Below are 24,579 nucleotides of genomic sequence, written 5' to 3'. Positions count from 1 at the left end.
ATCAAGAGAGGTGAACATTCTCCAGGAGGGGTCAAAAGGTGCATGGACAATTTACACAAGTAGCTTGAATGGGGCTAAGTGAAGACAACAGCAGGTGTGTGTGATCTGGGCTTGGCTCATCCATTTTTGTAAAAGGAAGACAAACTCCGTCTCTGCTGAAAGGCTGGCGTGGAGCACGAGCAGGCAGCAGAGACTGGGCAGTGGTAACAGCCCCAGACTGTGGAGTGGCCCGTCCACCTCTGAGTTTCACACAGAGAAAGCAACTCAAGCAGCTTCTGCAGGGCGCTGGCGTGGAGGTTTCTGGTCAGGAAAAGCACTCGGTGGCTTGACTGGGTCATAGCCGACAATGAATTGTACAGGTCGGGGGCATAAGGAATGAGACAGAAAGCCCCATTCACATTTCTAAGAGGAATTTCTAAAGTGTGCCACATACTTATACAAGAAACAGCATGGGAATGAAAGGGGCCAAATGGTTGTATCTGAGATTTTTCTCAATTCTTGTGTTGGAAGGTTCCGGGCACAGGATGGGCCAAGGCCAGCATGGTGAAGGTGCTGGCACCCTGGCACCTGCTCTCCCAGCTTATTGATATGAGACTCCGCCTTTTCTAATGTGAGTATTTAGTGCCATAAATTTCCCTCTCAGTGCTGCTTTAGCTGCATCTCACATCTTTTGGTATTTTGGATTTTTATTCCCTTTAAATTTCCTTAAAAAAACTTTCTTTTCTCTCTTCTTTTCTGAATAATGAAATATTTCGGTCAAGCCTCTATGCAGACCCATCTCCAACTGCTGGAGTCAGAACCAGCTAGTACCATCAGAACTGAGTGGGGCAGAGCAGCAAGGCTGGGCAGCGGGGAAGGGAGTGGCCGGGGAAGGGGCAGCTGGGAAGGGGGCAGTCAGAGAGGGGGCAGCCAGGAAAGGAGTGGCCAGGGAGGGGTGGCCATGGACAGGGCGGCCAGGAAGGGGGCAGCTGTGGAGCGGGCAGACAGGAAGGGGGCTGAGTGAAGTGGCGGCCTGATGGAGTTTCGAGATTGTTTAAATAATGGAATGTTGAGAAAAATCAGTAACTATACTAAGGAGAATGAAAACAGGTTTTGAACTGATAAAGAGTTACAAATATAGAAGAGGAAAAAAACAAGAATGAACTCTAACTCCACTTGGGCTGCTGTAACAAAATACCAGAGGCTGAGCGGCTTGTAAACCACACACATCTGTTTCTCAGTTTGGGTGGCTGCAAGTCCAAAAGCAAGGTGCTGGCAGATTCAACGTCTGGTGAGAGTCTGCCACCTGGTTCCTAGACCAGCACCTTCTTGCCACCCCTTCAGATGACAGAAGGGGTGAGGGGTGGTCTGAGGCCTCTTTTATAAGGACATTCATTCCACTCCTGGGAGACCCTGATCACTTCCCAAAGGCTCCACTTCCTATCACCTTGGAGGTAAGGATTTCAATATATGAATTTGGGGGTGCTATAGTCTGAGGAGTCCCCGAAAGTTCACATGTTGAAACTTCATGGCCAACGGGATCGTATCAAGAGAGGGGGCCTTTAGGAAGTCGTGAAGTCATGAGGGTGGGCCCCTCAAGGATGGGATAAGGCCTCAATAAAAGGGCTCACGGGAGTGGGTCCATTCTCTTCCATTCTTCCGCCATGAGAGGACAGCTGGACACTGCCATTTATGAGGAATGAGCCTTCGCCAGGCTCCAAACCTACAGGTGCTCACGCTTCCAGCCTCCAGGACTCAGAAAAATCAACTCTGTGGTTTTTAAGTACCCAGCCTCGGGTGTTCTGTTACAAAGCAGCACGAATGGGCTGGTATGGGATCAGGAGGACGTGAATGTGCATAGCAAACTCGGCAGTGCTGCAGTGAAGTTCATGCCTTTCAACAGGTAGTGATAAAAAAATGGGAAAAAAATCAGTATGAATTTAAGTGTGTGTGTGTGTGTGTATATGCACACACACACCTACACAAACATCTTTGTGTCCTAGCTCTGCCCAGGAAGAGACTTGAGAGTGAGATACCCCAGAGCAAAGAGCATACCAAGCACCCAGACCTCCATTTCTAAACACCACCCTCCACTAGAAGAACCAGGCTCCAGGCCCAGTGCAGTGGCTCACAGCTGAATCCCTGCACTTTGGGAGGCCCAGGTGGGTGGATCACTTGAGGTCAGAAGTTGGGGAAAAGCCTGGCCCACATAGTGAAACCCTGTCTCTACTAAAAATACAAAAGTTAATCGGGTGTGGTGGCAAGTGCCTGTAATCCCAGTTGCTCAGGAGGCTGAGGCAGGAGAACTGATTGAACCCGGATGGTGGAGGTTGCAGTGAGCCAAGATGGTGCCACTACACTCAAGCCTGGGCGACACAGTAGGACTTCATCTCAAAAAACAAAAACAAAAACACACACATGCATATGCATACACACACACACACACACACACACCCTATAACCAGGGCTTTTAAAATCTAGCAACAATATCCTGGGCGCTCCTCCCCTCATCGGTGCACAGAACTCCACTGCACTGTTGGCAATGGTTGTATGACGTTCCCCTGTCGGAGGACCTTATATTCTATGAAATACCTTAGTGAACTACCTCGGTGTTCACTTCTGTAAGTTCGATTCTGTGCATGTAGTTGACACTCAATTAACATGGAAGGGAGAGAGGGAGGAACGGAAAGGGAAGGCCACATGGCCCCACCCAGGAGACCACACAACTGTCTAACCATGGCAGATCTGTAGAGCCCAGAAAGTCCCATCAAAACCAGCCTGAAACAAGCCACTAGATGGAAGCCCTTGAGATTTTTAGAACATTTGCAGAAACGGAGAGGCTTCCCTCCCCAGGGGTGCTCTGGGGGCACTGGTCACACCTCACTCTCCTCGGGACTTTGGGGTTTAAACCAAAGAGGTTTTGAATGACCTGAGAAGGAACAGGTGAGCAATCTCTAATGACAGCATGACCTAGGGGTCATCTCAAGGTCATGGAAATTTGAAAGCACTTAGATCCTCTGCTGAACATAAGCAGAGGCTGGTCCTCGAGAGGAGGTTTGTTGCAACCAGAACTCATGCTGTCTCATAAAACCGCTTTCTGCAATGTGCCAAAGACAACCCCGCACTATCTCAGAATCACCAGAACTGGAGGAAGCCAAATTGCTGAGGCAGAATCCCAACGACTCTAGTAGCCAGTTCAGGCATGGGGCTTCACCGCTGTGGTCTGGCCACACGTGGCCAGCATGTTGATTGCGGCCAACACAGTACTGACCCTGGCCAGGTGATGGTCGCAGAAGGCCCCTTGAAGGCCACCTGCCACCTGTAGAGCCTGCTGCCTCAACCCCTGGTCCAGGGTCTCGCATCTCCACCTGAAGCTACGAGGACTCCCTCTCAGCAGAGTTAGCCCAGTGGTTCTTATCCAGGGCACGACCTCAGGGGCATGACAATGATGCAGACCTCTTGGTTGTCAAAACTGGGTTAGGAGCACAGCTGAAGTCTAGTGGTCAGAGTCCAGGCACACTGCCCAGAACAGGCTTCACAATGAAGGATCATCGCCTGCAAGGGGCAGCAGCGCCCAGGTGGGGAATCCCGGTGTGGCTGCTCACCACCTCCCACGTTCCTGCTTCATGCAGAATCTCCCAGCAGCTCTGGGCCTCCTGGCGCCCCACCTCATAGCTCAGAGTACCCAGAGAACCACACTGCCTGTTGTCCATGTCAGACACCACCTCCCCTGCATGTCCCTGCCTCCACAGCTGGCCAGGAGGTCGTCCTGCAGGCTCTGGGCAGGCTCAGCTGGCTTTGGAAGATACCTGGGCCAGGTGGGCACGAGCCACCCTGGTTCAACATCTTGTTGGCATGTCTGTGCCTCTGACCCTGCTGTGACCTCCTGGAACAAAGTGGAGTCTAAATGTGATCCCTGCAGGCGGCCCCAGGGAAGCAAAGTCTGGGAATGTCTGTTGAGTGGAGCCCTGAGGGTCCCTGTCCTTCCAGACAGCCCCTCCCCAGCTCTGTCTCCACAGGGAATAAGTTTCTCCCCAAACCTCCCAAACACCCAGGATGCCGAGGGCAACAGGGGAGCAGAAACACTGAAATCTAATGAAGGCAAAACCAAAATTTCAAGGGGGAAGTATGTTTTCCGTCAGACACGTTTGCCCTTTTGCAAGTGGTGGAAATACCTTCAAAATATCCTTGAGGGGAAAAAAAAAAAAAAAATGCCTGGGATGAAGCAATGATTGAAAATGCTCCACGCAGCCCCAAACCTCCCGGGGTGATTGTGGGAGTGAGGGCTGTGTTGTTTCACCTGTGCTTGGCGGAGCTCCACACAAATGCACAAATGCCTGCCTTTGAGAAGACCTTCCTGGAAAAATGTCAGACTCCAATGCAGCCTTTGGTTTTGCTAAAGGTGAATTAGACTAATAAACCTCGTCTACAATGTAATCAAGCAGAAAGGAAAAATAGATTCTGCCTGCTCCCTGCCTGGGAAGGTTCCCAGCCCCGTGGCTTCAGGTGGCTTTGCCCTGTGGGGAGCCCGATGGGAGGATAGGGCGAGGGAGGCGAGGGGTGTGAGGAGTGCCCCAGGCTGGCCGTGCCCCTCTCCCATGGCTTCTGACCGTGACCCCTTCTTTCTGGGCTCCATTCTGCCCTTTCCCTTGATGCTCTAGGACAACGGGCCGTCGCAACTCTGACAACACTGCCTCCAGCTCTGGGTCCCACGTCACCCCTCATGATGCCCCACGCCCTGCCCAGGCCTTTGTAAATAACCCTTCCAGGGCTGGTCCCACTGGAACACCCAATCTGCTTCCTATGGGGACCCTGACTGCTCCACCAGCCTGGCAGCTCCCAGTCACCATGCACTGGCAGACAGGAGAAGGGTCCCGAGGCCCGCAGGTGACGCATGGACACAGTGCAGGAGGTCACTCCAACAGGCGACACCCAGGAGGTCGTACTCAGACCTAAAATGCAGGTGGCCCACGCCTCAGAGACACAGCTGCTCTGGAGGGTGGGGGGCAGAGAGCGAGGCTGAAGAGAGGCGGGTGAGCAGCAGCACGGCCCCCAGCAGTGCTTCCACCCTTGCCGGACTGTTGTTGTATGCTGACATTCTTCAAATATGTTTTCTTAATCATCCCCCGAAACACAAAAACCAAAACCAGCGAGGTGGCGCGGCAGGTGAATAAAGCGCGCTGGGGAAAGGACACAGCCAGGCCGGGTGGGGGGTGACCCTCTGCATGAGCGGAGGCAGGCGGGAACGTGTGTGCAGGAGGTTCCCTCAGCTGTTACCCACTGCCCTTGAGACCACCCTTGTAGCCCCAGCCCTGAGCCCCTCTCAACTGGCCATGGCCCTGCACACCCCTCATTGTCTGACCCCAACACCTCCTCCCTGTGGAGGTCCCCTCCCACCCTGAGCCTGTCCTCTTCCCCAAAACGTTCCCTGGTGGCCCAAGGTCACCCCCAAGGTGGCTGCCGGAGATCGGGACATTGGAGGCCCAGAGAGGAGAGGAACCAGCCCCCAGAAGACAGTCTTCCTGACCTCAGACCGGCCACTGCCATCCCTCCAGGCCCCCAAACTGCTCAAAACCTGACTGGTCCTGCCTGCGACTCAAGCGCACTCCAGATGCGGCCTCTGCACCTGGGTTTGTCAGAGCTTCCACTCGGAGACAAGGTCATGGAACAGCGGTGCCGTCTCTCCCACCAGCAGATGCTCATAATCTCTGCTAACACATTCCTTGTGCATGGCCCCGTCAGACCTCCTAACGGACGCCTAAAAACACAGTAAAATCTGGTCGGTTTCCTCCATCAAATAACCTCAGGCAAGAGAGAGAAACATGTAGCGCTCGCAGGAAAGGCCTAATCCTGCAAGGGGGGGCTTTGCTCAGGCACTGCTGAAAGGACCTGGCCCTAGACACAGAAGCTGTGGATCCCCGGTAATCCACCGCCCTCTGCTTATCTTCCTACATGAGGTCCCTCTCCTCCTGGACAATGCCGGTGGCGTCCTGCATGGGGACTTTGCTCCACTGAGCATCTGGAAGGGGGTGGCGGCAGGCGGAGCAGTGAACACTGTGTTCAGAGCCAGGGCCGAGTGTGGACAGAAGTGACCACAGCAGCGTTCTGGCTGCCAGTCCCTCTGCAACTGTGGACACACTGTTGCTTCTGTAATCAGCAGATGATGATTCTGGGGTGACAGGCACTGATGGGGAGACCAAGGCTGACTCAACCTCCCCCTGCCCACCCAATGCCCAGCAAAAAACGTTCCTCCCTGGACCTGGTTTTCTGATAGGAGCAGAAAGGAAAATGCACCACCTATGCCCTATGCTTCCCTGACGATGGGGCACTGTCTCCAGGGTCCCCTGTGGCCCGGCCCTCCGGAAGCACCACCCCAGGGAGCGTCGAGCTCTGGTGTCCAGCCCCAGTAGGCTGGAAGGGCACAACAGGAAGGGCCGCGGGGAGAGGGGGGTCAGAGTAGGTAGTCTGTGCCAGGCAGGACACAGGGGCCACCCGCGCAGCTCGCCCAGGTGAACACACTTCACACTGGCTAGCACTGCCCCACACAGCCACAGGACAGCACTGTGTCAAGAAAAGTCTCAGTCTTTGAAATGGACAATGGGAGGACAATGGCGGTAAACAGATCCACCTGTGAGGCCCACTCTCTTCCGCTTGCTCAGACCTGAGCCCCTCACCCCACAATCCCCTACGCTGCTGTCAAGCACACAAGGTTCTCCAACCATTAGCCAGGCCCCACGAGGGGTAACATCCAATGTGTGGCATCCTAGACTCTGCCCAGGCACCTGCCAGCCTTCTCTCAATATCCCCCCACATCCCGAGCAAGCACTCAGCTCACACACCCCACCAGCCTCCATGCACTCTCATCCCAAGTGAGGCTATCTAACTCCACCTGCCCTGGGCCAGCACTGATTGGACAGAGGACAACCACCATGGTCGGTGTGCAGGTGACCACTACCTGGAGTCTGTATGGCATGCCTGGGAGATGATGGGACATTCAAGGCAGATGTGAGGGGCATGCTAGGGAGGCGGAGACATGGCGGTGGCCAGCAGGGAAAGGAGAGTGAAAGCTGGTGGAAGAGGTGCTGTGACCTCAGGCCCAGTGGCTGGACCCCAACTGCTGGTGAGTCAAAGCCAGGCACACTGGCTGTGAAAGAAGGAAGACGCTGACTCCATAGGACTGGCTCAATTCTCACAGAGGACAGAGAAGCCCTCGTCTGCTGGCCAAGCTTAGGCCCTGGCCTTGTGGAAGCCTGGGAAGGGGAAGCACACGGGGACACGGCCAGGCTCCAGGAGCAGCTGATAAGACCAACACAGGCCCATGACCAAATGGTGGCACACCCTGGAGCTTCCCCAAGAGAAGGGGTTTGCAAAATCACAGCAATGGAAAGCACGGCACTCTGATGCAAAAACCAATGATGTGTTTCCTTACAAGATAAGGAATAGCAAAATAAAGTAAAACCAAAACCACCCAGCCTTTCACGGCACTTCCTTGGAAACTGTTCTGGCTCTCCAGTTACATCCAGGTAGAGTGGACAGTTTTGACTACAGAGCTGTGTCTAAACAGTCTGGAATTTCGGCCACTAGTAAAGACTCTCGCCAAGGTGGCTGCAAAGGAATAAGCCCTTTCTGTGTCCCTCCTTTGGCACAGGTGGTCTCCAGGGTCCCTGTATGCCTCCCCGGCCCAGAGCTCCGTGAGGGACTATGCCCCCAGCAGAAAATTCAGGTGTATTAACACAGACCCTCCACAAATGTGCATTTCCTAAACCACTTTTTCCAATAGCACATTTTAAACCTATCTCAGAGCATGAATGTCTTAAGACAGAAAACCTACCAGGTTGCCTTCCTTTTTTTTTTAAGGAGTTTCGCTCTGTTGCCCAGGCTGGAGTGCAGGGGCGCGATCTTGGCCCACTGCATTTGCCACCTCCCAGGCTCAAGTGATTCATCCCTGCCTCAGCCTCTTGAGTAGCTGGGAATGCAGGTGCCCGCCACCACACCCAGCTAATTTTTGTATTATTAGTAGAGATGGGTTTTCATCATGTTGGCCAGGCTGGCCTCAAACTCTTGACCTCAGGTGATCCACCCAACTCAGCCTCCCGAAGTGCTGGGATTACAGGCGTGAGCCACTACGCCCGGCCCCAAGGCACCTTCCTGAGTCGCCCTGGGGTTAGATGGAAGTGGTAGGGCCCATCTTACCTTGTAGTGCCGCATGCACCTGCACCAAGTGCCACTGCCCGTCACTCACACTGCCAGGAACCTTCAGTCTACAGTCGTTATCATCTCACCTGCATGGTGGGAGGGAGACCCAGAGAGAAAGCAATGGTTGTCAAGGCCTACTGGGGACCAAGGATTGGGCTGTGAGGCCTTGGGTGGCCAAGACGACAGGTGCACATGGCCACATCCTCCCTCCCCTCCCCATGACACCATGGTGGGAGGCACCCACCACTCCATCTATTTTCTTTTCTGGTTACAAAAGTAATTCTTGTTCCTCTTTTCTGTTTTGTTTTTTTGTTTTCTTTTCTTTTTTTTTTTTTTTTTTTTTATGGAGTCTTGCTCTGTTGCCCAGGCTGGAGGGCAGTGGTGTGATCTCAGCACACTGCAACCGCTGCCTCCCCAGTTCAACCAATTCTCCTGCCTCTGTGTCCCAAGTAGCTGTGATTACACCATGGTTGGCTAATTTTTGTATTTTTAGTAGAGATGGGGTTTCACCATGTTGGCCAGTCTGGTCTTGAACTCCTGACCTCATGATCTGCCCACCTCGGCCTCCTATAAATTGCTGGGATTGGCTGGGCGCGGTGGCTCACGCCTGTAATCCCAGCACTTTGGGAGGCCGAGGCGGGCGGATCACGAGGTCAGGAGATCGAGACCATCCTGGCTAACACGGTGAAACCCTGTCTCTACTAAAAATACAAAAAAAAAATTAGCCAGGTGTGGTGGCGGGCACCTGTAGTCCCAGCTACTTGGGAGGCTGAGGCGGGAGAATGGCGTGAACCCGGGAGGCGGAGCTTGCAGTGAGCCGAAACTGCGCCACTGCACTCCAGCCTGGATGACAAAGCGAGACTCCATCTCAAAAAAAAAAAAAAAAAAAAAATTGCTGGGATTACAGGTGTGAGCCACCCCGTGTGGCCTTGTTCCTCTTTTCTAAATACGAAAAAATGTAAACACGGAAAACTCATCTGTTTGTACTAGCAGCAGTCATGCCTACACCGCAGCAGGAATCGAATCACTTTTCCTATGCATTGCATCAGCATGGACAAAATTATCAAAATCGATTCCCCTTTAAGTCACTTAATCACATAAATGTCATCTCAGGTTTTTATCAACTTTTAAACCACATAGCACATCCCATCGTGAGGTTGCAGACATGTCTCTTGTGCATCTCTGCTTCGGGATGTTTGTCACTTCTACCCCTCGAGCTCCTGCCACACTGGAGCAGGCGAGTCCCCTCAAGGATTCTGTGGTACAACCCTGAGTCACCAGCAGCCGGGAGGAAGGAGCCTCAGGGGCACCAAAGTGGTGCCCAGGCCCAACCAGTGCGGTTGGTCCCAGGTCCCAGGCAGGGAATGCCATCTCCAGGAACCAGCAGTAGTTCTGGAAACAGAGGCATGGGTCAAGGAACCCAGTCAGGTGAATAACCTAATCTCACCTCACAAAGCGCGGAGGGCTGCGGCCACCTCTCCCACGGTGGTCAGCTGCTGTTACGGGTACCTCAGTTTCTTTATTCCATACACAAAACTAAGCTCCATCCCCCATCATTACACACGTCATTTAACACAGGCCAGGGTTCCAGAGACAGAAGCACCTCTGAGCTATCTTGGTGAACTTCCAGGTAGAGAAGACGGCAGAATTCCTCCTAAAAGTAACGTGCGGCAGGCAAAGCATGGTGGCTCACGCCTGTAATCCCAGCAGTTTGGGAGGCCAAGGTGGATGGATCACTTGAGGTTAGGAGTTTAAGACCAACCTGGCCAACATGGTAAAACCCCATCTCTACTAAAAATACAAAAATCAGCCAGGCATGGTGAAATGTGCCTGTATTCCCAGCTACTCAAGAGGCTGAAGCAGGAGAACTGCTTAAACCTGGGAGGTGGAGGCTGCAATGAGCCAATATTGCACCACTGCACTCCAGCCTGGGTGAAAGAGTGAGACTTCGTCTCAAAAAAGTCATGTGTGCCAGAAAAACACAGATACACACCTGTTGGCAGTCAAGAGAAATATTCTTTTCTAACAACTGGAATAACATGTTTAATGACCTTCTCAATATATATACATATTTTTTTAAGAGACTGGGGTCTCACCATGTGGCCCAGGCTGATCTTGAACTTCTGGGCTCAAGCAATTTGCCCACCTCAACCTGTCAAAGTGCTAGGATTACAGGCAAGAGCCATCTTGCCTGGCCAGCCTTGTCAAAATGTATCTACATACATATATATGTGTGCATATATATAAACATATAAACATAAGAGTATATAAACATAAATACATAAACATATATAAATACCTACAAATATATATTAAAACATATAAATATATATAAAAACATATATATTTTTTGAGACAGGGTCTCACTGTCTCTCAGGCTGGAGTGCAGTGGCGTGATCTCGGCTCACTGCAAGCTCCGCCTCCCAGGTTCAAGAGATTCTCCTGCCTCAGCCTCCCAAGTAGCTGGGACTACAGGCATGTGCCAAGATGCCCGACTAAGTTTTGTATTTTTAGTAGAGATGGGGTTTCACCATGTTGGCCAAGCTGGTCTCGAACTCCTGACCACAGGTGATCCACCCGCCTCAGCCTTCCAAAGTGTGGGGATTACCAGCGTGAGCCACCGTGCCCGGCCGGCATCAGTATTTTTAATCTAGAGATGTATCGCACTTAATTTAATGGTTCTTTGGTTTCTGAAAACATGAGCCAGATCGTCCACATTTCCACACTACAAATAACACTGTTATGAACATACTTATATGCATTCTGGATTTCTTCAAAGAGATTCCTAGACCTACAATTGAAGGATGAAAAGGTAAGCAGCTTGGAGGCGCTGCACAGGGCGAGGGTCGTTTTAACCCACAAAGCATCTGTGAATTGCTGAGAGCTGCCCTCCCTAGGGAAAAGGCTCCACCTGCAGAGAAGGTGAGCTGCACTTGCTCGTCTACAATCTCCAGGGTGATGAAGTCATGCTCCTCATTGAAGCGGCTGTGGTAGAGCAGCAGGCCACTTTCTTGGGTGGCAAACCTGCGGAGTCAAGCAGAAGCACAATACAGGATGAAGACCCCAGGGTCAAAAGGCTGCTTAGGAGTGACAAGCCCAGCCAGTGAAGGGCAAGCATATGGGGCCACAAGTCAGGAAAGAATGGTCTCAGGCATGCATCCTTCCCATAGGAGCAGACAGCCCATCAAGCTTGATGAGCAGCCTTCTTTTCTGGAAGTAGCAAACCAGAATCCATTAGGAATGTGGTTACTATGGCCTGTAGAATGTGAAAATATCCCATTTGCACAACACGCTACAAGTACGACTCACAGCCAGGACACCCATTACAGATGTGTTTGGACAGGAAGCATGTGCCATACATTTGCTGCTGCTGTGAACAGATCCCCTCGTGTGTGCGCTAGGGCATGGGGACCTGGTTCTTCCCACGTGGGGATGATCCTGTGGAAGGACCCCTCCTAGGGCCTCTTCCTCGTGGCACTCAGCTATAACAGCATCTTTTTGCTCCCAAACACGGGCTAAAAAGACCCCAGGGCCTTTGCAACAGCTGCTCCCTACGCCAGAAACAATCTTCCCAGGCTTTGCACATCTCTTAGGGGTCAACCCAGCTGTGCCTGCCCTGACTCATTTTACTGTAAGTTGCCCCCACCTCCCATCAGCCTATGGTATCACTCAGTTAATTTCTGAAATCATGCTGTTCACTCACTGGTTTCTAAGAATGTACAAACCGTAAGGAAAGGAACTGCAGCTCTCACTCCCTGCTGCATCCCAGAGCCCAAAGGGGATCTGGTTCACATTAGCGCTTAATATGGGATGTGTGAACAAATGGAAGGACTGGGCATGAATGAACAGATGCCTGAGCTATGAACACGCCTGTCAGAACATAAGAGGACGAAGAGCAAAAAAACACCCTCTCCAGCAGGATATCACCACATTCTCAGAAATGCTTCTCTCACCTGGGGCCTAGGCAGGGGGTCTTCAGACCCAAATCACCACAATACCTCCCCAACCTCCCCGGTTTCAGAAAACTTGGCAAACCTCCTGAGTGAGCTTGGGACTGGTTCCCGAGCTAGCTGGGTGTCTCCACCATCAGAGATCAGCGGCAGGAACTCCTTCTGACTTCAGGTTGGTTGGTTTATCCATTTTCTTGCAGCAGGAGTCAGGCCTGAGTCAGCCTCAGCATCTGACCTCAGCCTTTTTCTTGGAGTTAAAATTGATGGTTCTAGCTGGGCACAGTGGCTCATGCCTGTAATCCCAGCACTGTGGGAGGCCGAGGTGGGTGGATCACCTAAGGTCAGGAGTTCGAGACCAGCCTGGCCAATGTGGTGAAACCCTGGCTCTACTAAAAATACAAAAAAAATTAGCTAGGCCTGGTGGCAGACGCCTGTAACCCCAGCCACTCGGGAGGCTGTGGCAGGAGAATTGCTTGAACCCGGGAGGTGGAAGTTGCAGTGAGCCAAGATCACGCCACCACCGCACTCCAGCCTGCCCTGACTCACTCCAGCCTGGCAACAGAGCGAGACCAAGTCTCACAAAACAAAAAAAAAAAACTGATGGTTCCCAACCGTCCTTCAAACCTTTATTTAAAACACCAGCAAGAGGCCAGGAGCAGTGGCTCATGCCTGTAATCCCAGCACTTTGGGAGGCCAAGGTGGGCAGATCGCGAGGTCAAGAGATCGAGACCATCCTGGCCAACATGGTGAAACCCCGTCTCTCTAAAAATACAAAAATTAGCTGTGCATGGTGGCGCACACCTATACTCTAAGCTATTCGGGAGGCTGAGGCAAGAGAATCGCTTGATCCTGGGAGGTAGAGGTTGCAGTAACCCAAGATCATGCCACAGCACTCCAGCCTGGTGAGATTTTGTCTCAAAAAAAAAAAAAAAAAAAAAAAAAATCCCTGCTCAGTACACTGGATGCTTAGGCATGGAATGAGCAGGGAGAAGGAACCTTAATGAAGACTGAGACCAGCTCAATGCGGGCTTGTTTCCCGAGACTCAGCAGCTGGGTCACACCTCATTCCCTTTGATAGGTTTCACTTCTGTGCGGTTGACCCAGGTGGGGACTGGTGGGCGGCGGCAGCGTCAAACAGTCCTGCACGACTTCCCTGGCAAGCACAAGTCCACCGCTGGCGATGAAGCAATAAAGAAGGGACCCAAAGCTGAGGGGAGGGTGAGGCCCAGGGTGGGGCCCCATGCATATGCCTTGAGAACCGGGCAAGTTCGGCAAGCTTTCTGTGCGTTGGCTTCCTCCTCGTGACATGGAGACAACAGCAGGCAGGACCCCTCACAGACTCTTATGAGAAGGGCTCTGATGCATGGATGCCCAGAGAGACACTCACTCATGGCCACCACTGTTGTCCACGCTGACCTCCGTGACAGCCTGGGCAGGCCTGGGGTGTTTTGTTCGGGACCAGTCTCTGCAACAGAAGGTCCTCCAGGAGGGATGCCACCAGCACCCAATGCTGCTGCCCAACCCAGAGGATCCACTGTGGGGCAGCAGCAGGGTGGCTTCCTAAGTGCAGGAATCTGAGGGCCGACAGATGCCTGGGACACTCAGAACACCCTGAACTCCACCCACTCCATCTCCCATTAAACCAAAGAGCCTTTCTCCAGGAGAGCTGGAGACACCCACTGACATCTCACGGGCCACAGTCTCACCTCAGGGCACTCATTGGCCCAGGACTACCAGCCAGCTGCCTGCTAACGTCTGGGCACCTGGAAGGTTCAGGGACACAGGAGGAGCAGCTCCTGAGGAGCTCTGGGCCAGTGGGTGGACAGAGGCTCTACATGGGCTTGAAGCCAGAAGACAGAAGTCGGAGACTACAGGTGATTAGAGGTTTCAAAAACGCCTCTGGGCTGGGCGCGGTGGCTCACGCCTGAATTCCTGGCACTTTGGGAGGCCAAGGCAGGTGGATCACTTGAGGCCAAGAGTTCAAGACCAGCCTGGCCCAACATGGCAAAACTCCGTCTGTACTAAAAAATACAAAAAAATTAGCCAGGCGTTGTAGCTTGTGCCTGTGATCCCAGGTACTCAGAAGGCTGAGGCACGAAAATCACTTGAACCCAGGAATCGGAGGTTGCAGTGAACTAAGGTCATGCCACTGCACTCCAGCCTGGACAATAGCGTGAGAATCTCTTTTTTGTTGTTGTTTTTTGTTTTTTGTTTTTTGAGACGGAGTCTCGCTCTGTCGCCCAGGCTGGAGTGCAGTGGCCGGATCTCAGCTCACTGCAAGCTCCGCCTCCCAGGTTTACGCCATTCTCCTGCCTCAGCCTCCTGAGTAGCTGGGACTACAGGCGCCCACCACCTCGCCCGGCTAGTTTTTTGTATTTTTTTTAGTAGAGACAGGGTTTCACCGTTTTAGCCAGGATGATCGATCTCCTGACCTTGTGATCCGCCCGTCTCGGCCTCCCAAAGTGCTGAGATGAGAATCTCTTAAAACAACAAAAACAAGAACAAAAACAAGCAAAAAAATTGTGTAGCCAGTCCTACAGCCTGCACTGACCAGAGCTACTGAACTGTGATTTTCTTTCTTTTCCTTCCCCCTGCCGGAACAGGGTTTCACTCTTGTTTCCCAGGCTGGAGTGCAACGGTGCCATCTCAGCTAACTGCAACCTCCGCCTCCTGGGTTCAAGTGATTCTCCTGCCTCAGCCTCCCTAGTAGCTAGGATTACAGGCATGCGCCGCCACACCTGGCTAATTTTGCATTTTTAGTAGAGACAGGAGTTTCGCCATTATGGTCAGGCTGGTCTCGAACTCCTGACCTCAGTTGATCCACCCACCTCGGCCTCCCAAAGTGCTGGGATTACAGACGTGAGCCACTGCGCCTAGCCTAGAGCTACTCCTCTGTCAAAGGCCACACACGGAGAACACCGACGTCATGATCTAGAAGCATGGGATGCACAGACACAGCTCAACCCTTTCCTAAAGATACCCGTGTGGTGCAGTGGGACGCACACTCACATGAGGCAGACGGTGAAGTGGAAGCACGGTCTCAGGTACCAGAAGGTGACGAAGGACTGGGGCAGGAAGCTCCTGGTGGTGACCTTGCAGTAGGGCCTCTTGTACTTGCCGAGAGGACACACACAGTGTAAGCCGCCGATCAGCAGGTTCACGCAGGTGCCCATGTTCTTGCACACCCCACTGGCACAGCGGTCTGAGTGGGCATCCACCTCACAGTGTGCTCCTGCGGGGGTGAGAGAAAGATACCAGAGAGGTTACTGAGCAGCCAGGGAAGAGGCAATGAGCCCGCTGCGGATCCCGGACGCACCCCAGCCAGTCAGCTGCTGCAAGAAAACCCGACTGACTCCAGGTCAGCTCTGTGACATGAACAGAATACCCCAGCTCTTGGCGACTTGCCCAGAGCTGTGCCAGCGTCGGTGGCACACGGCTCCTGGTGGGCAAGCTAAGGATGGTCGCCGGGGAGGTTCTAAAAAGCACTGCCTGGAGTCAATGAAACTGCAGCCATGAGCCCTTCCCAGCCTCCGACCCTGTTCTGAGCACCCTGCAGGCTGAGCCGGACTCTTCCAAGTGGGACGCCTAGAAACAGATGACAGGGCCTCACGCCCCCTCCCCACACCCGTGCCCGTGTGATGGCAGAACATGGCAGAGCCTCGTCAGCGATTCGGAGCATGCCGCCATCACACGGCCCAAAGGCCACCTTCTGAACAGGGTACTTGCCCTGCCTGCCACTGCCATCCCACCCCTCACGCAGACCCCTTGCACTGTCTGGCCACCCCTAGATTTGAACTCGATTCTAATCTTGCCTGTCACCCACCAGCCTGTGAGTTCCCAAACAGCAGGCACCGCCCTGCTCTGATGTCCTCCCCAGACTTTAAACTCTTCTGTGACAGGAAGATTCTGGAAGCTTTCCCAGAGAAAGCAGCCAGGTGGCCTACAGCACGCTGCCTCTCTCCCCATCTGCCCTCAGACTAGGAATGCTCAGAACCTCATCTGCTGGGAGGGTCTCTGTTTGCGACCCTTCAAGCAAGTTGTTCCTGGACTGGCTGCTGCATCCTCCAGCAGCCAAGGATGTGGTTGGTGACACTTCTGCCCCTAGACGGATGGTGGCCCACAAACCACACAGCCCATGCTACCTCCTCTGCCTCTGCTACATGGGGTGGACATTGGCCAGGGACCCCTCACAGACCTTCAGGGGCTTCCAAAGACCAGAAATTCCCAGCAACATTCTCTCCCAGTAACAGAATTTTAAATGAATGCATTTTAAAATAAAACTACATTCACATACTAAACAAACAAACAAACAAACAAAAAACAGTGCAAAAAGTATGGTGTGGGCCAGGCGTGGTGGCTCATGCCTGTAATCCCAGCACTTTGGGAAGCCAAGGTGGGTGGATCATCTGAGATCAGATGTTTCAGACCGGCCTGGCCAACACGGGGAAACCCCATCTCTACTAAAAATACAAAAATTAGCCAGGTGTGGTGGGAGGTACCTGTAACCCCAGCTACTAAGGAGGCTGCGGCAGGAGAATCACTTGAACCTGGGAGGAGGAGACTGCAGTGAGCCGAGATCGTGCCATCGCACTCCAGCCTGGGTGAGAGAGTGAGACTCCAACTCAAAAAAAAAAAGTATACATATAGACAAAGGCTGGCCAGGCAAGGTGGCTCTTGCCTGTAATCCTAGCACTTTGAGAGGCTGAGGTGGGCAGATTGCTTGAGCCCAGAAGTTCAAGACCAGCCTGGGCAACAAAGTAAGACCCCGTCTCTTAAAATATATATCCAGATATTGATTAATCTAGATATATATCTACATATGGATATATATACATATCGATATATAGACAAGGTCATTAAACATGTTATTCCAGGTGTTAGGAAAGAACATTTCTCCTGACTGCCAACAGGTGTATCTGTGTTTTTCTGGCACATGTGACTTTTTTTTTGAGACAGTCTCACTCCTTCACCCAGGCTGGAGTGCAGTGATGCAGTATGGCTCTCTTCAGAAGGACATTGGTGGCAGCTCAGGAGGCCTCCAAGACCCGAAATGAGGCAGAGCTTGCTGGTGCATCCGGCCCAAGGGGCCAGGGCCCAGCCAATACTCCCGGGGTCCTGCGGTGGGGGGACACGGCCTTCATGCTGCCCCAGGGCCCAGCACACACCGAGAAGACAGTACCATGGTGGGGCAGGTGGGGCTCCCTGGTGCCCTTCAGGCCTTGGTAGTTGCTTTTCTCCAGGGACCATGGGAGTGGGCACAACCTGGAAACAGCCTTGTCCAGGGACAGTGGGGTTGGGTGGGGACATTAGGGTTGGATAAGCCTGGGTCCTGCACCCAGGGGAGAGGGCACTGCACAGCCTGGCACCCCACTGACAACTTGGCTTCTCATTAGAGAGAGGGCTGGCCCTGCCATGCCTCAGAGGAAGGCAGGTTGCAGGGACTGGATGCGGGGCCAGGGTCTGCCCAACCTCCTGCTGGACATGGAAAGACAACCGAAAAAGGTGAGCCAGGCAGCTGTGCACAGCAGGGCTGGAAGGGGCGTCCCAGTACACTATCAGCATGCAGGAAAACCGTGCTAATTACAAACAGCAGCGTGCCTGGGCTCAGCTGGAATGCTAGCGAAAACCTCACTCATCATCATGGAAAAAGGCTCATCCATGATGAGTGAAAAAAGCTCATCGCTCATCACGGAAAAAGGCTACTCAGCACCCCAACGGTTCAAATTCCCCTGGCCACACCAGTGTGGGCCAGGACAGAGTTCCCTGGGACAAATCAATGTCCAGAAAAAATGAGCACAAATTCTTAATCATCACTTGGAGTTGGGGGGAACAAACTGCCCTCGTTAATACAAACTCTACCCCCACTACACCCAGCCAGCTCCATCTGGTAAGTGTAACCCCACCACACCCAGCCCCAGTAGGCCAGCGGTGCATGATAAACCTGGCCCCCTGGCCCCCAGGAGCAGAACAGAGGCGGCTCTGTCCGTCCACACCAAAGAAACGACTTGAAAGTGGTGGTTGGCAGGGAATGAGAGAGCAGAGCACAGTCACCTCCGAGGTCATCTGGGTCACTACTCTTAGGGCAGAGGCTCACTTTGGACTCCCCAGCAGCTCCCAGCAGCCCTGAGTCCAGGTCACAGCAGGGACGGCCAGGCCCCCACCACAGTGCTGAAGGGGAGGCCTGCTCACTACTTATGCCTTTGGAAAATATTTACCAAGTGCCAACTGAATGCCGGGGTTGTGGTTAGCAAAATAATGGACCTCAAAAGGGTCCACGTCCTCATCTCTGAAAGCCAAGGATGTGTAATGCCACATAGCCTAAAGTACTTTGCAGATATGATTAAGGGTTTTGAGATGGGGAGATCATCCTGGATTATTGTATGACCCCAAAGTCATCACATGGCTCCCTTGTAAGAGGGAGGCGGGAGGGTGAGAGGCAGAAGGCGCTGCACTGGTGGAAGCAGGGGTCGGAGTGGGATGAGGAAGGCACCAGGGGCTGAGGACCAGGCAGCCTCCACAAGCTGAGAAAGGCAGAGCAGTAGGCCCTCCCCAGGGCCTCCCGGAGCAGCCCTGCCCATGCCCGGATTGCAGAACAGCAAGAATGAATCCGTGCTGCCTTAAGCCCCTCGGGTGCGGAAATGTTACAAAGGCCACAGGAGACTCATGCAGGGGTGAGCGAGCGCCTCCCAGGTTCAAGTCCAGCCCTGCTTTCATGGAGCCCACAATCTGTCTGCAGAAGGGGCATCCCTCTGGTGCATGCACAGATGCCCACGACCTGTAGCCAGCCCAGCCAGGCAGCCTTGTCTCCCCTCAACAGCGCAGACTTCGAAGTCACAGGGAACTACGTGCACTTCAAACCACAGCGAGGTTTTTCTAACCGTGACCAGACATTTCTGTGCAGACATTTGTTCCTCACTGACTCACATTCTACACCCAGTTCAGCTCTCCTACCTCCAAGCTGTCCAGGTGGGACGTGGGGAACCCTCTGCTCCTGTGCTTAAGAGTTTGCAAAGGTAAACGCACCAGAGAAGCCTGCCTCCCACCATGGAGCAGCCTGTGGGCCTAGCAGACACGCAACAGCCAGGCTGGTAAGAAGTGCCAGGAGCCCTGAATCCCAAACTCCTTAGCTCCCCAACTAAGGAGCACCCAAGGCCAAGCTGTGTCCCCAGAAAGATATGCTCAATTCCTAACTCCCAGTACCCTTGAAAGTGACCTTATTTGGAAATAGGGTCTTTGGCTGGGCGCAGTGGCTAACGCCTGTAATCCCAGAACTTTTGGAGGCCAAGGCCAGGTGAGTCACCTCAGGTCAGGAGTTCAAAACCAGCCTGACCAACATCTCTACTAAAAATTCAAAAACTAACTGGGCATGGTGGCATGTACCTGTAATCCCAGCTACTTGGGAGGGTGAGGCAGGAGAATCGCTTGAACCCGAGAGGCAGAGGTTGCAGTGAGCCAAGACTGCGCCACTGCACTCCAGCCTAGGCCACAGAGCAAGCCTCAGTCTCAAGAAAGGAAAAAAAAAGTGTCATTGCTGAAATCATCTCAAGGTTCGTGGAGCCCAAACCTGGACCCAGCGCCCGTCCTCCCTTTTCCCTGGAAGGAAGTGGACAGAGGAAACCACCCGAAACCCTCAGCCATGTGATGTGCAGACACGTGTGCAAAGCCAGGGTGAGCCCAGCAACCCTCAGATCCCAGGCACCTACTAGTGAAGTCCTCGAAGCACTCACAGGTGTAGCCGCCCTTGCAGCTGTGGCAGCGACCATTGGCGCTGCATAGGTTGGAGTAGCAGAGGTCGATCTCCGTCTCACAGAAGTCGCCGGTGAAGCTGGGTAGGCACCAGCAGCGCAGGCCACTGATGGGGTAGATGAGCCAGAAGAGCACAGTGGTGGAGCTGAGGAAGGGCACAGAGCTGTCAAAGTGCGGCAGGCAGACGCCCTTCATGTAGTTCTCGCAGGGCTCGCACAGGCACATGTTGTCGTGGAGCTCAGCACGCACTGCGTGGAGATGGTGGTCAGCAGCATCCGGTTCAGGAAGGGGCCCACTTAGCTCGGCTGCACCCTGTGCAACTCCACATGCCCAGCACACAGGAGGCACTGGGGAGCACCGCTTTACAAATACATGCAGCGGCCTCTCAACCAGCAGTAAACAAATCATCAGGCGAGGTACTCAGGAGTCTGAGGCTAAGACGGTGGGGCACCTTGGTTGCAAAGGCAAGGGCATCTTGGGTTCCTGGCCCAGAATCAGATGAGATGCGCAAGGGGCAGGCCATGGGTACCAGTGGCTCCCAGGGACAGAGCAGCTGCCCAGGGGCCTTCACCTGCCACCTCCAGGCCCAGGCTGAGATGTATGGTGGGGCTTGCAGAATAGCCTGCAAAGTCTACGTACTCCAGGCTTGCCTCGGATTCTGTGTTCCACGAGATCCCCACCACCCTGTGAGGCCCTCTGCCTGTGGCCCCCATGACAACTCCCACTCTGGTTTCCATGGAGCGTGGGGCCCCTGTCACCCCTCAGAGTCCAGGGCCTCAGTAACTTCCCTAGTCATAGGAGCCGGGCAGGGAGCCGGAGAGGGCCAGATCCTCCTCCCTCTCATCTAGGGACTGTGAGGAAGTGTCCGGGCCTTTGGAGGGTGATGAAGCCCAGAGGCCACCTCATCACCCCAAGCCCGGCAATGTGCCCGACAAAGCACAGCAGCATACGGAGAGCCCAGGATGAAATGGGGAAGGAAAGCAGCAGGCAGCTCCGCACCCAGCGCTGTACTTTCCCAGCACCAGGAGCCACCAGTCACATCTGGGAGGGACTTGGAGTCACGTAATTTGTCTAAACAAGGAAACGCAACCACTCCAGAAGCCACCAATGCATCCAAATGCAGTGGACTCAAGATCCCAAGGGATTCTAACAGAACCAGCATCACCCCCAGTTTACAGGTGAGGAAAACAGAGACACAGAGAAGCCAAATTTCACACACAGGAACGCAAGCCCGGCTGGGGGTGCCCAGCTCCCACCTGAGTAACGACCCCCGAGTCACACACTGGGTGCTGTTGCTCTGCCGGGTGGCCCTCAGGACAGTGTGGCAAGTTAAGACTCAGAACACCACATTAAGAATTGTACAACCTCGGTGTGGGGAGGGAGCCTGTGGCTCTGGCATAAACCCAGAGGCCTTCGAGGTTACACAGTTCTGTCGGCAACTCCCACAGAGCACGTCGGAGGGAGAAGGGGCAGCCCAGAGGACATCTGCAGCTGACAGAACAGAGGGCCAGTGGCCGTAAGGAGAAGGAGTGGGGGGAAATACACAAATGAGGCAAAAAGGTCTGAAGAAAAAGACATGGTGAAAGATGGCCTCACAGAGTGCGTTCCTTCCCTCCCCAACTTGAGGCGCTCCCACTCCAAATGGGGCCTCCACTCCCCTGCCCTGGAGCAGGGTGGACCTGAGCCTGCTGGGTTCCACAGGATGGAGTAGGAGACACATCCTTGAGTTACTGGCCCAGGCCCCAAGAGGGCTGGAAGGTTCTGCCACGTTCCTCCTGGTGCCCAGGCCCCACACTAGAGAGGGCACGTGAGGGAGAAGGCAGCACTCCTATCCAGGGCCCGGGCCAACAGAAGCCTGAGGGAGGGCCTGGACACCACAGAGCAGAGACTAGCCTGCACTTAGCCTGGCCACGCTGAGAGTAGATAATACAACCAGAGTTGGAGGCCACTGGGTTTGGAACTGCTTTGTTACCCAGCACCAGACAACCAAAACCAACACAGTTAACTCACAGACCAACCACTTACAAATGTAAAACATTAAACTTCACTGCCCAACATATAAGATACTAATGTTTTGCTGGGAACTGAACTGGGTTTCCTCAACATGCATGTGTTGAAATCCTAACCCAAGATGATGGGTTTGGGAGATGAGGCCTCTGGGAGTTGATGAGGGTTATGATGAGGTTACAAGGGTGGGGTAACCTCACAAGGAGATTCACATCCTCACAGGAAGACAGCAGAGAGCTCTCTCCTCTCCCCTACATCAGGACACAGCAAGAGGCACCGTCTACCAGCCAGGAAAACAAAGCCGACGGGAACCTGGCCATGTTGCCTCCCTGATTTTGGACTTCCAGCCTCAAGAACTGTAAGAAAACAAAAGTTTGTTGTTTAAGCCACCCAATCTGTGGTATTTGCAAATGGCAGCCCCAGCAGCCTGACATATATTAATATAATTCAGTTAAAATAAATTAACGGCTGTGGTTCACGGGATCCCTTTTGGATAGGTTTGACGTACGTGGAAAGACTCGTATCTGTGACCAGTGTCCGCCACTACAGATGACAAGGGACCTGATCAGGCTGGCCCTGCCGCCCGGCTTTAAGAAGAGCAGAACCCAAGCCCTGCTGCAGGACCAGCTCTGCCCCCTAATTATAAAAGCAGTAGTTCAGATTCATCAGACAGCAATGAAGACAGTAGTTCTTTGTATGACGAAGGAAATCAAGAATCTGGAGATGATGACACGGGTCCAAATGCAAGAAAACAGAGGAAATATTAGGATGATGATGATGATGGCTTTTTGGGACCAGCCCTCCCTCCTGGATTAAAAACTGCAGGATGATTCTCCTCCAAGGCCTATTAATAGGTCCTGCATTGCCATCTGGTTTCATTAAATCTACATAGAGAAGTAGTAAGGGCAGAGATGATCCAGGAAACAGGAAACAGAGCAATGCCTGCAAAAGGACCAGTTAACTATAATGTAATGACAGAGTTTGAACAAAGCGCCCAGAGAATGAAAGAAAAACTGCCCAAAGGAGATGATGATTCATCTAAACCCACTGCAAGAGTCATGGATGACTGAGTTTCCTTCAGAAATCAAAGACTTCCGTCTTGGGCCAAGGACTTTTAAAAGAAGAGCTGATGACACGTCTGGAGATAGATCAATCTGGACACATACTCCAGCTGATAGGGAAAGGAAAGCTAAGGACACAAGAAGCAAGGAAGTCTTCCAGTAAGGAAGATGAAGAACATACATTATCAGGAAGGAAGATAATGGCTGGCTGAGCAGGTATCTTCATACAATGAATCAAAAATATCAGAATCGCTCATGGACATACCTCATAAAAAGTTAAGGAGTAAAGCTGCTGAAGACAAAAATAAGCCTCAAGAGAGAATACTATCTGACCATGATAAGGATCTCAAGGTCAATTGGTTTAATGAAGCTCAGAAAAAAAGCCCTAATAAAAAAATCTAGAGAACTAAACACCAGACTTTCACATGACAAAAGCAATGTTTTTATAAGTATATTTCAGTGAGGTATATTTTAATACTGATCATTGTGAACTTTTCTAAATACTCTGTTGTCTTTAATAACTGTGAAGTCTATTTCCTTTTATAATAGATTAAAAATTATATATTTTTTGTAAGTAAACTGATTTTTTTTGAAAAGTCAGTCTTGTGGGATGAAAAAATACGGCTTACTGGAAAAATAGTCTTTCCCTCATAATAAGCTAATAGGGCATTGCTATTAAAAATGCTAAAATAAAAATTCAGCTTATGAGAAATGGCAAAGCTAGCTGTGGCTTGATGCTTGAGTAAATATGCATGCTTTATTAAAGATAAAGAAAGGAGGCTTGCCGGTAATTTGTATGTTAAACAAAATCCCAACTAGGAAATGTTTACTGCTTAGAAAGGTCCCCGACAAGGTTCAAAACTATTCCAATGTTCACCTATAGCCCAATCTGGCAAGGGTTCAGAATGGTGACTAAGAAATTACATAAAGCTGGGTGAGATGGCTCACACCTGTAATCCCAACACTTTCGGAGGCCAATGTGCGAGGATCACTTGACCCAGTAGATTGAGACCAGCCTGCTTAAGATGGTGAGACCAGCCGGGCGCGGTGGCTCAAGCCTGTAATCCCAGCACTTTGGGAGGCCGAGACGGGTGGATCACAAAGTCAGGAGATCGAGACCATCCTGGCTAACCCGGTGAAACCCCATCTCTACTAAAAAAAATACAAAAAACTAGCCGGGCGAGGTGGTGGGCGCCTGTAGTCCCAGCTACTCAGGAGGCTGAGGCAGGAGAATGGCGTAAACCCAGGAGGCGGAGCTTGCAATGAGCTGAGATCCGGCCACTACACTCCAGCCTGGGCAACAGAGCGAGACTCCGTCTCAAAAAAAAAAAAAAGATGGTGAGACCCCATGTCTGCAAAAAACTAGCCAGGTGCAGCAGAGCACACCTATAGTCCTAGCTACTCAGCAGGCTGAGGCAAGAGGATCCCTTGAGCCCAGGAATTTGAGGCAGCAGTGAGCTGTGTTTATGCCACTGCACTCCAGCCTGGGTGACAAAGTGAGACCTCATCTCTTTAAAAAAAAATAAGAGACTTAAGACTCCTACACAACAGTAATGGGAGACTTTAACACCCCACTGTCAATATTAGACAGATCAATGAGACAGAAGGTTAACAAGGACATCCAGGAATTGAACTCAGCT

General features: G+C 52.4%; 2 protein-coding genes and 1 pseudogene across 2 annotated transcripts in view; 1 reads left to right on the top strand and 2 right to left on the bottom strand.

The window, feature by feature from the left end:
* The window catches only part of LOC126929518 (uncharacterized), a 60,841-nt gene extending 47,809 nt beyond the window's left edge, over positions 1 to 13,032 (bottom strand). The window contains exons 1-2 of the mRNA XM_050745953.1: positions 11,087 to 13,032; positions 8,173 to 8,261 (exon numbers count right to left, since the gene is read on the bottom strand). The gene's annotated coding sequence lies outside the window, so the exon portion shown is untranslated. The remainder of the gene's footprint in view (positions 1 to 8,172; positions 8,262 to 11,086) is intronic.
* Positions 13,033 to 14,813: 1,781 nt separating this feature from the next.
* Positions 14,814 to 23,345, bottom strand: LOC126929543 (cadherin EGF LAG seven-pass G-type receptor 1-like). The gene is made up of 2 exons (XM_050745988.1): positions 19,853 to 23,345; positions 14,814 to 15,357 (listed from the first exon to the last, which is right to left on the bottom strand). Coding segments are annotated over exons 1-2 (429 nt in total). The 5' UTR covers positions 20,280 to 23,345; the 3' UTR covers positions 14,814 to 15,355.
* LOC126964052 (GPALPP motifs-containing protein 1-like) lies at positions 22,428 to 23,402 on the top strand (annotated as a pseudogene).
* The last annotated feature ends 1,177 nt before the right edge of the window (positions 23,403 to 24,579 follow it).

Source organism: Macaca thibetana, chromosome 10 (genome assembly GCF_024542745.1).
Source record: "Macaca thibetana thibetana isolate TM-01 chromosome 10, ASM2454274v1, whole genome shotgun sequence".
NCBI classification, from domain to species: domain Eukaryota; kingdom Metazoa; phylum Chordata; class Mammalia; order Primates; family Cercopithecidae; genus Macaca; species Macaca thibetana.
Note: the sequence above shows the minus strand (reverse complement) of the source record. Positions and strands in the feature narration are given on the sequence as shown.

Coding starts and splice junctions, on each gene's coding strand:
- LOC126929543 (XM_050745988.1), bottom strand. CDS start 20,279: ATGATTTGTTTACTGCTGGTTGAGAGGCCGCTGCATGTATTTGTAAAG.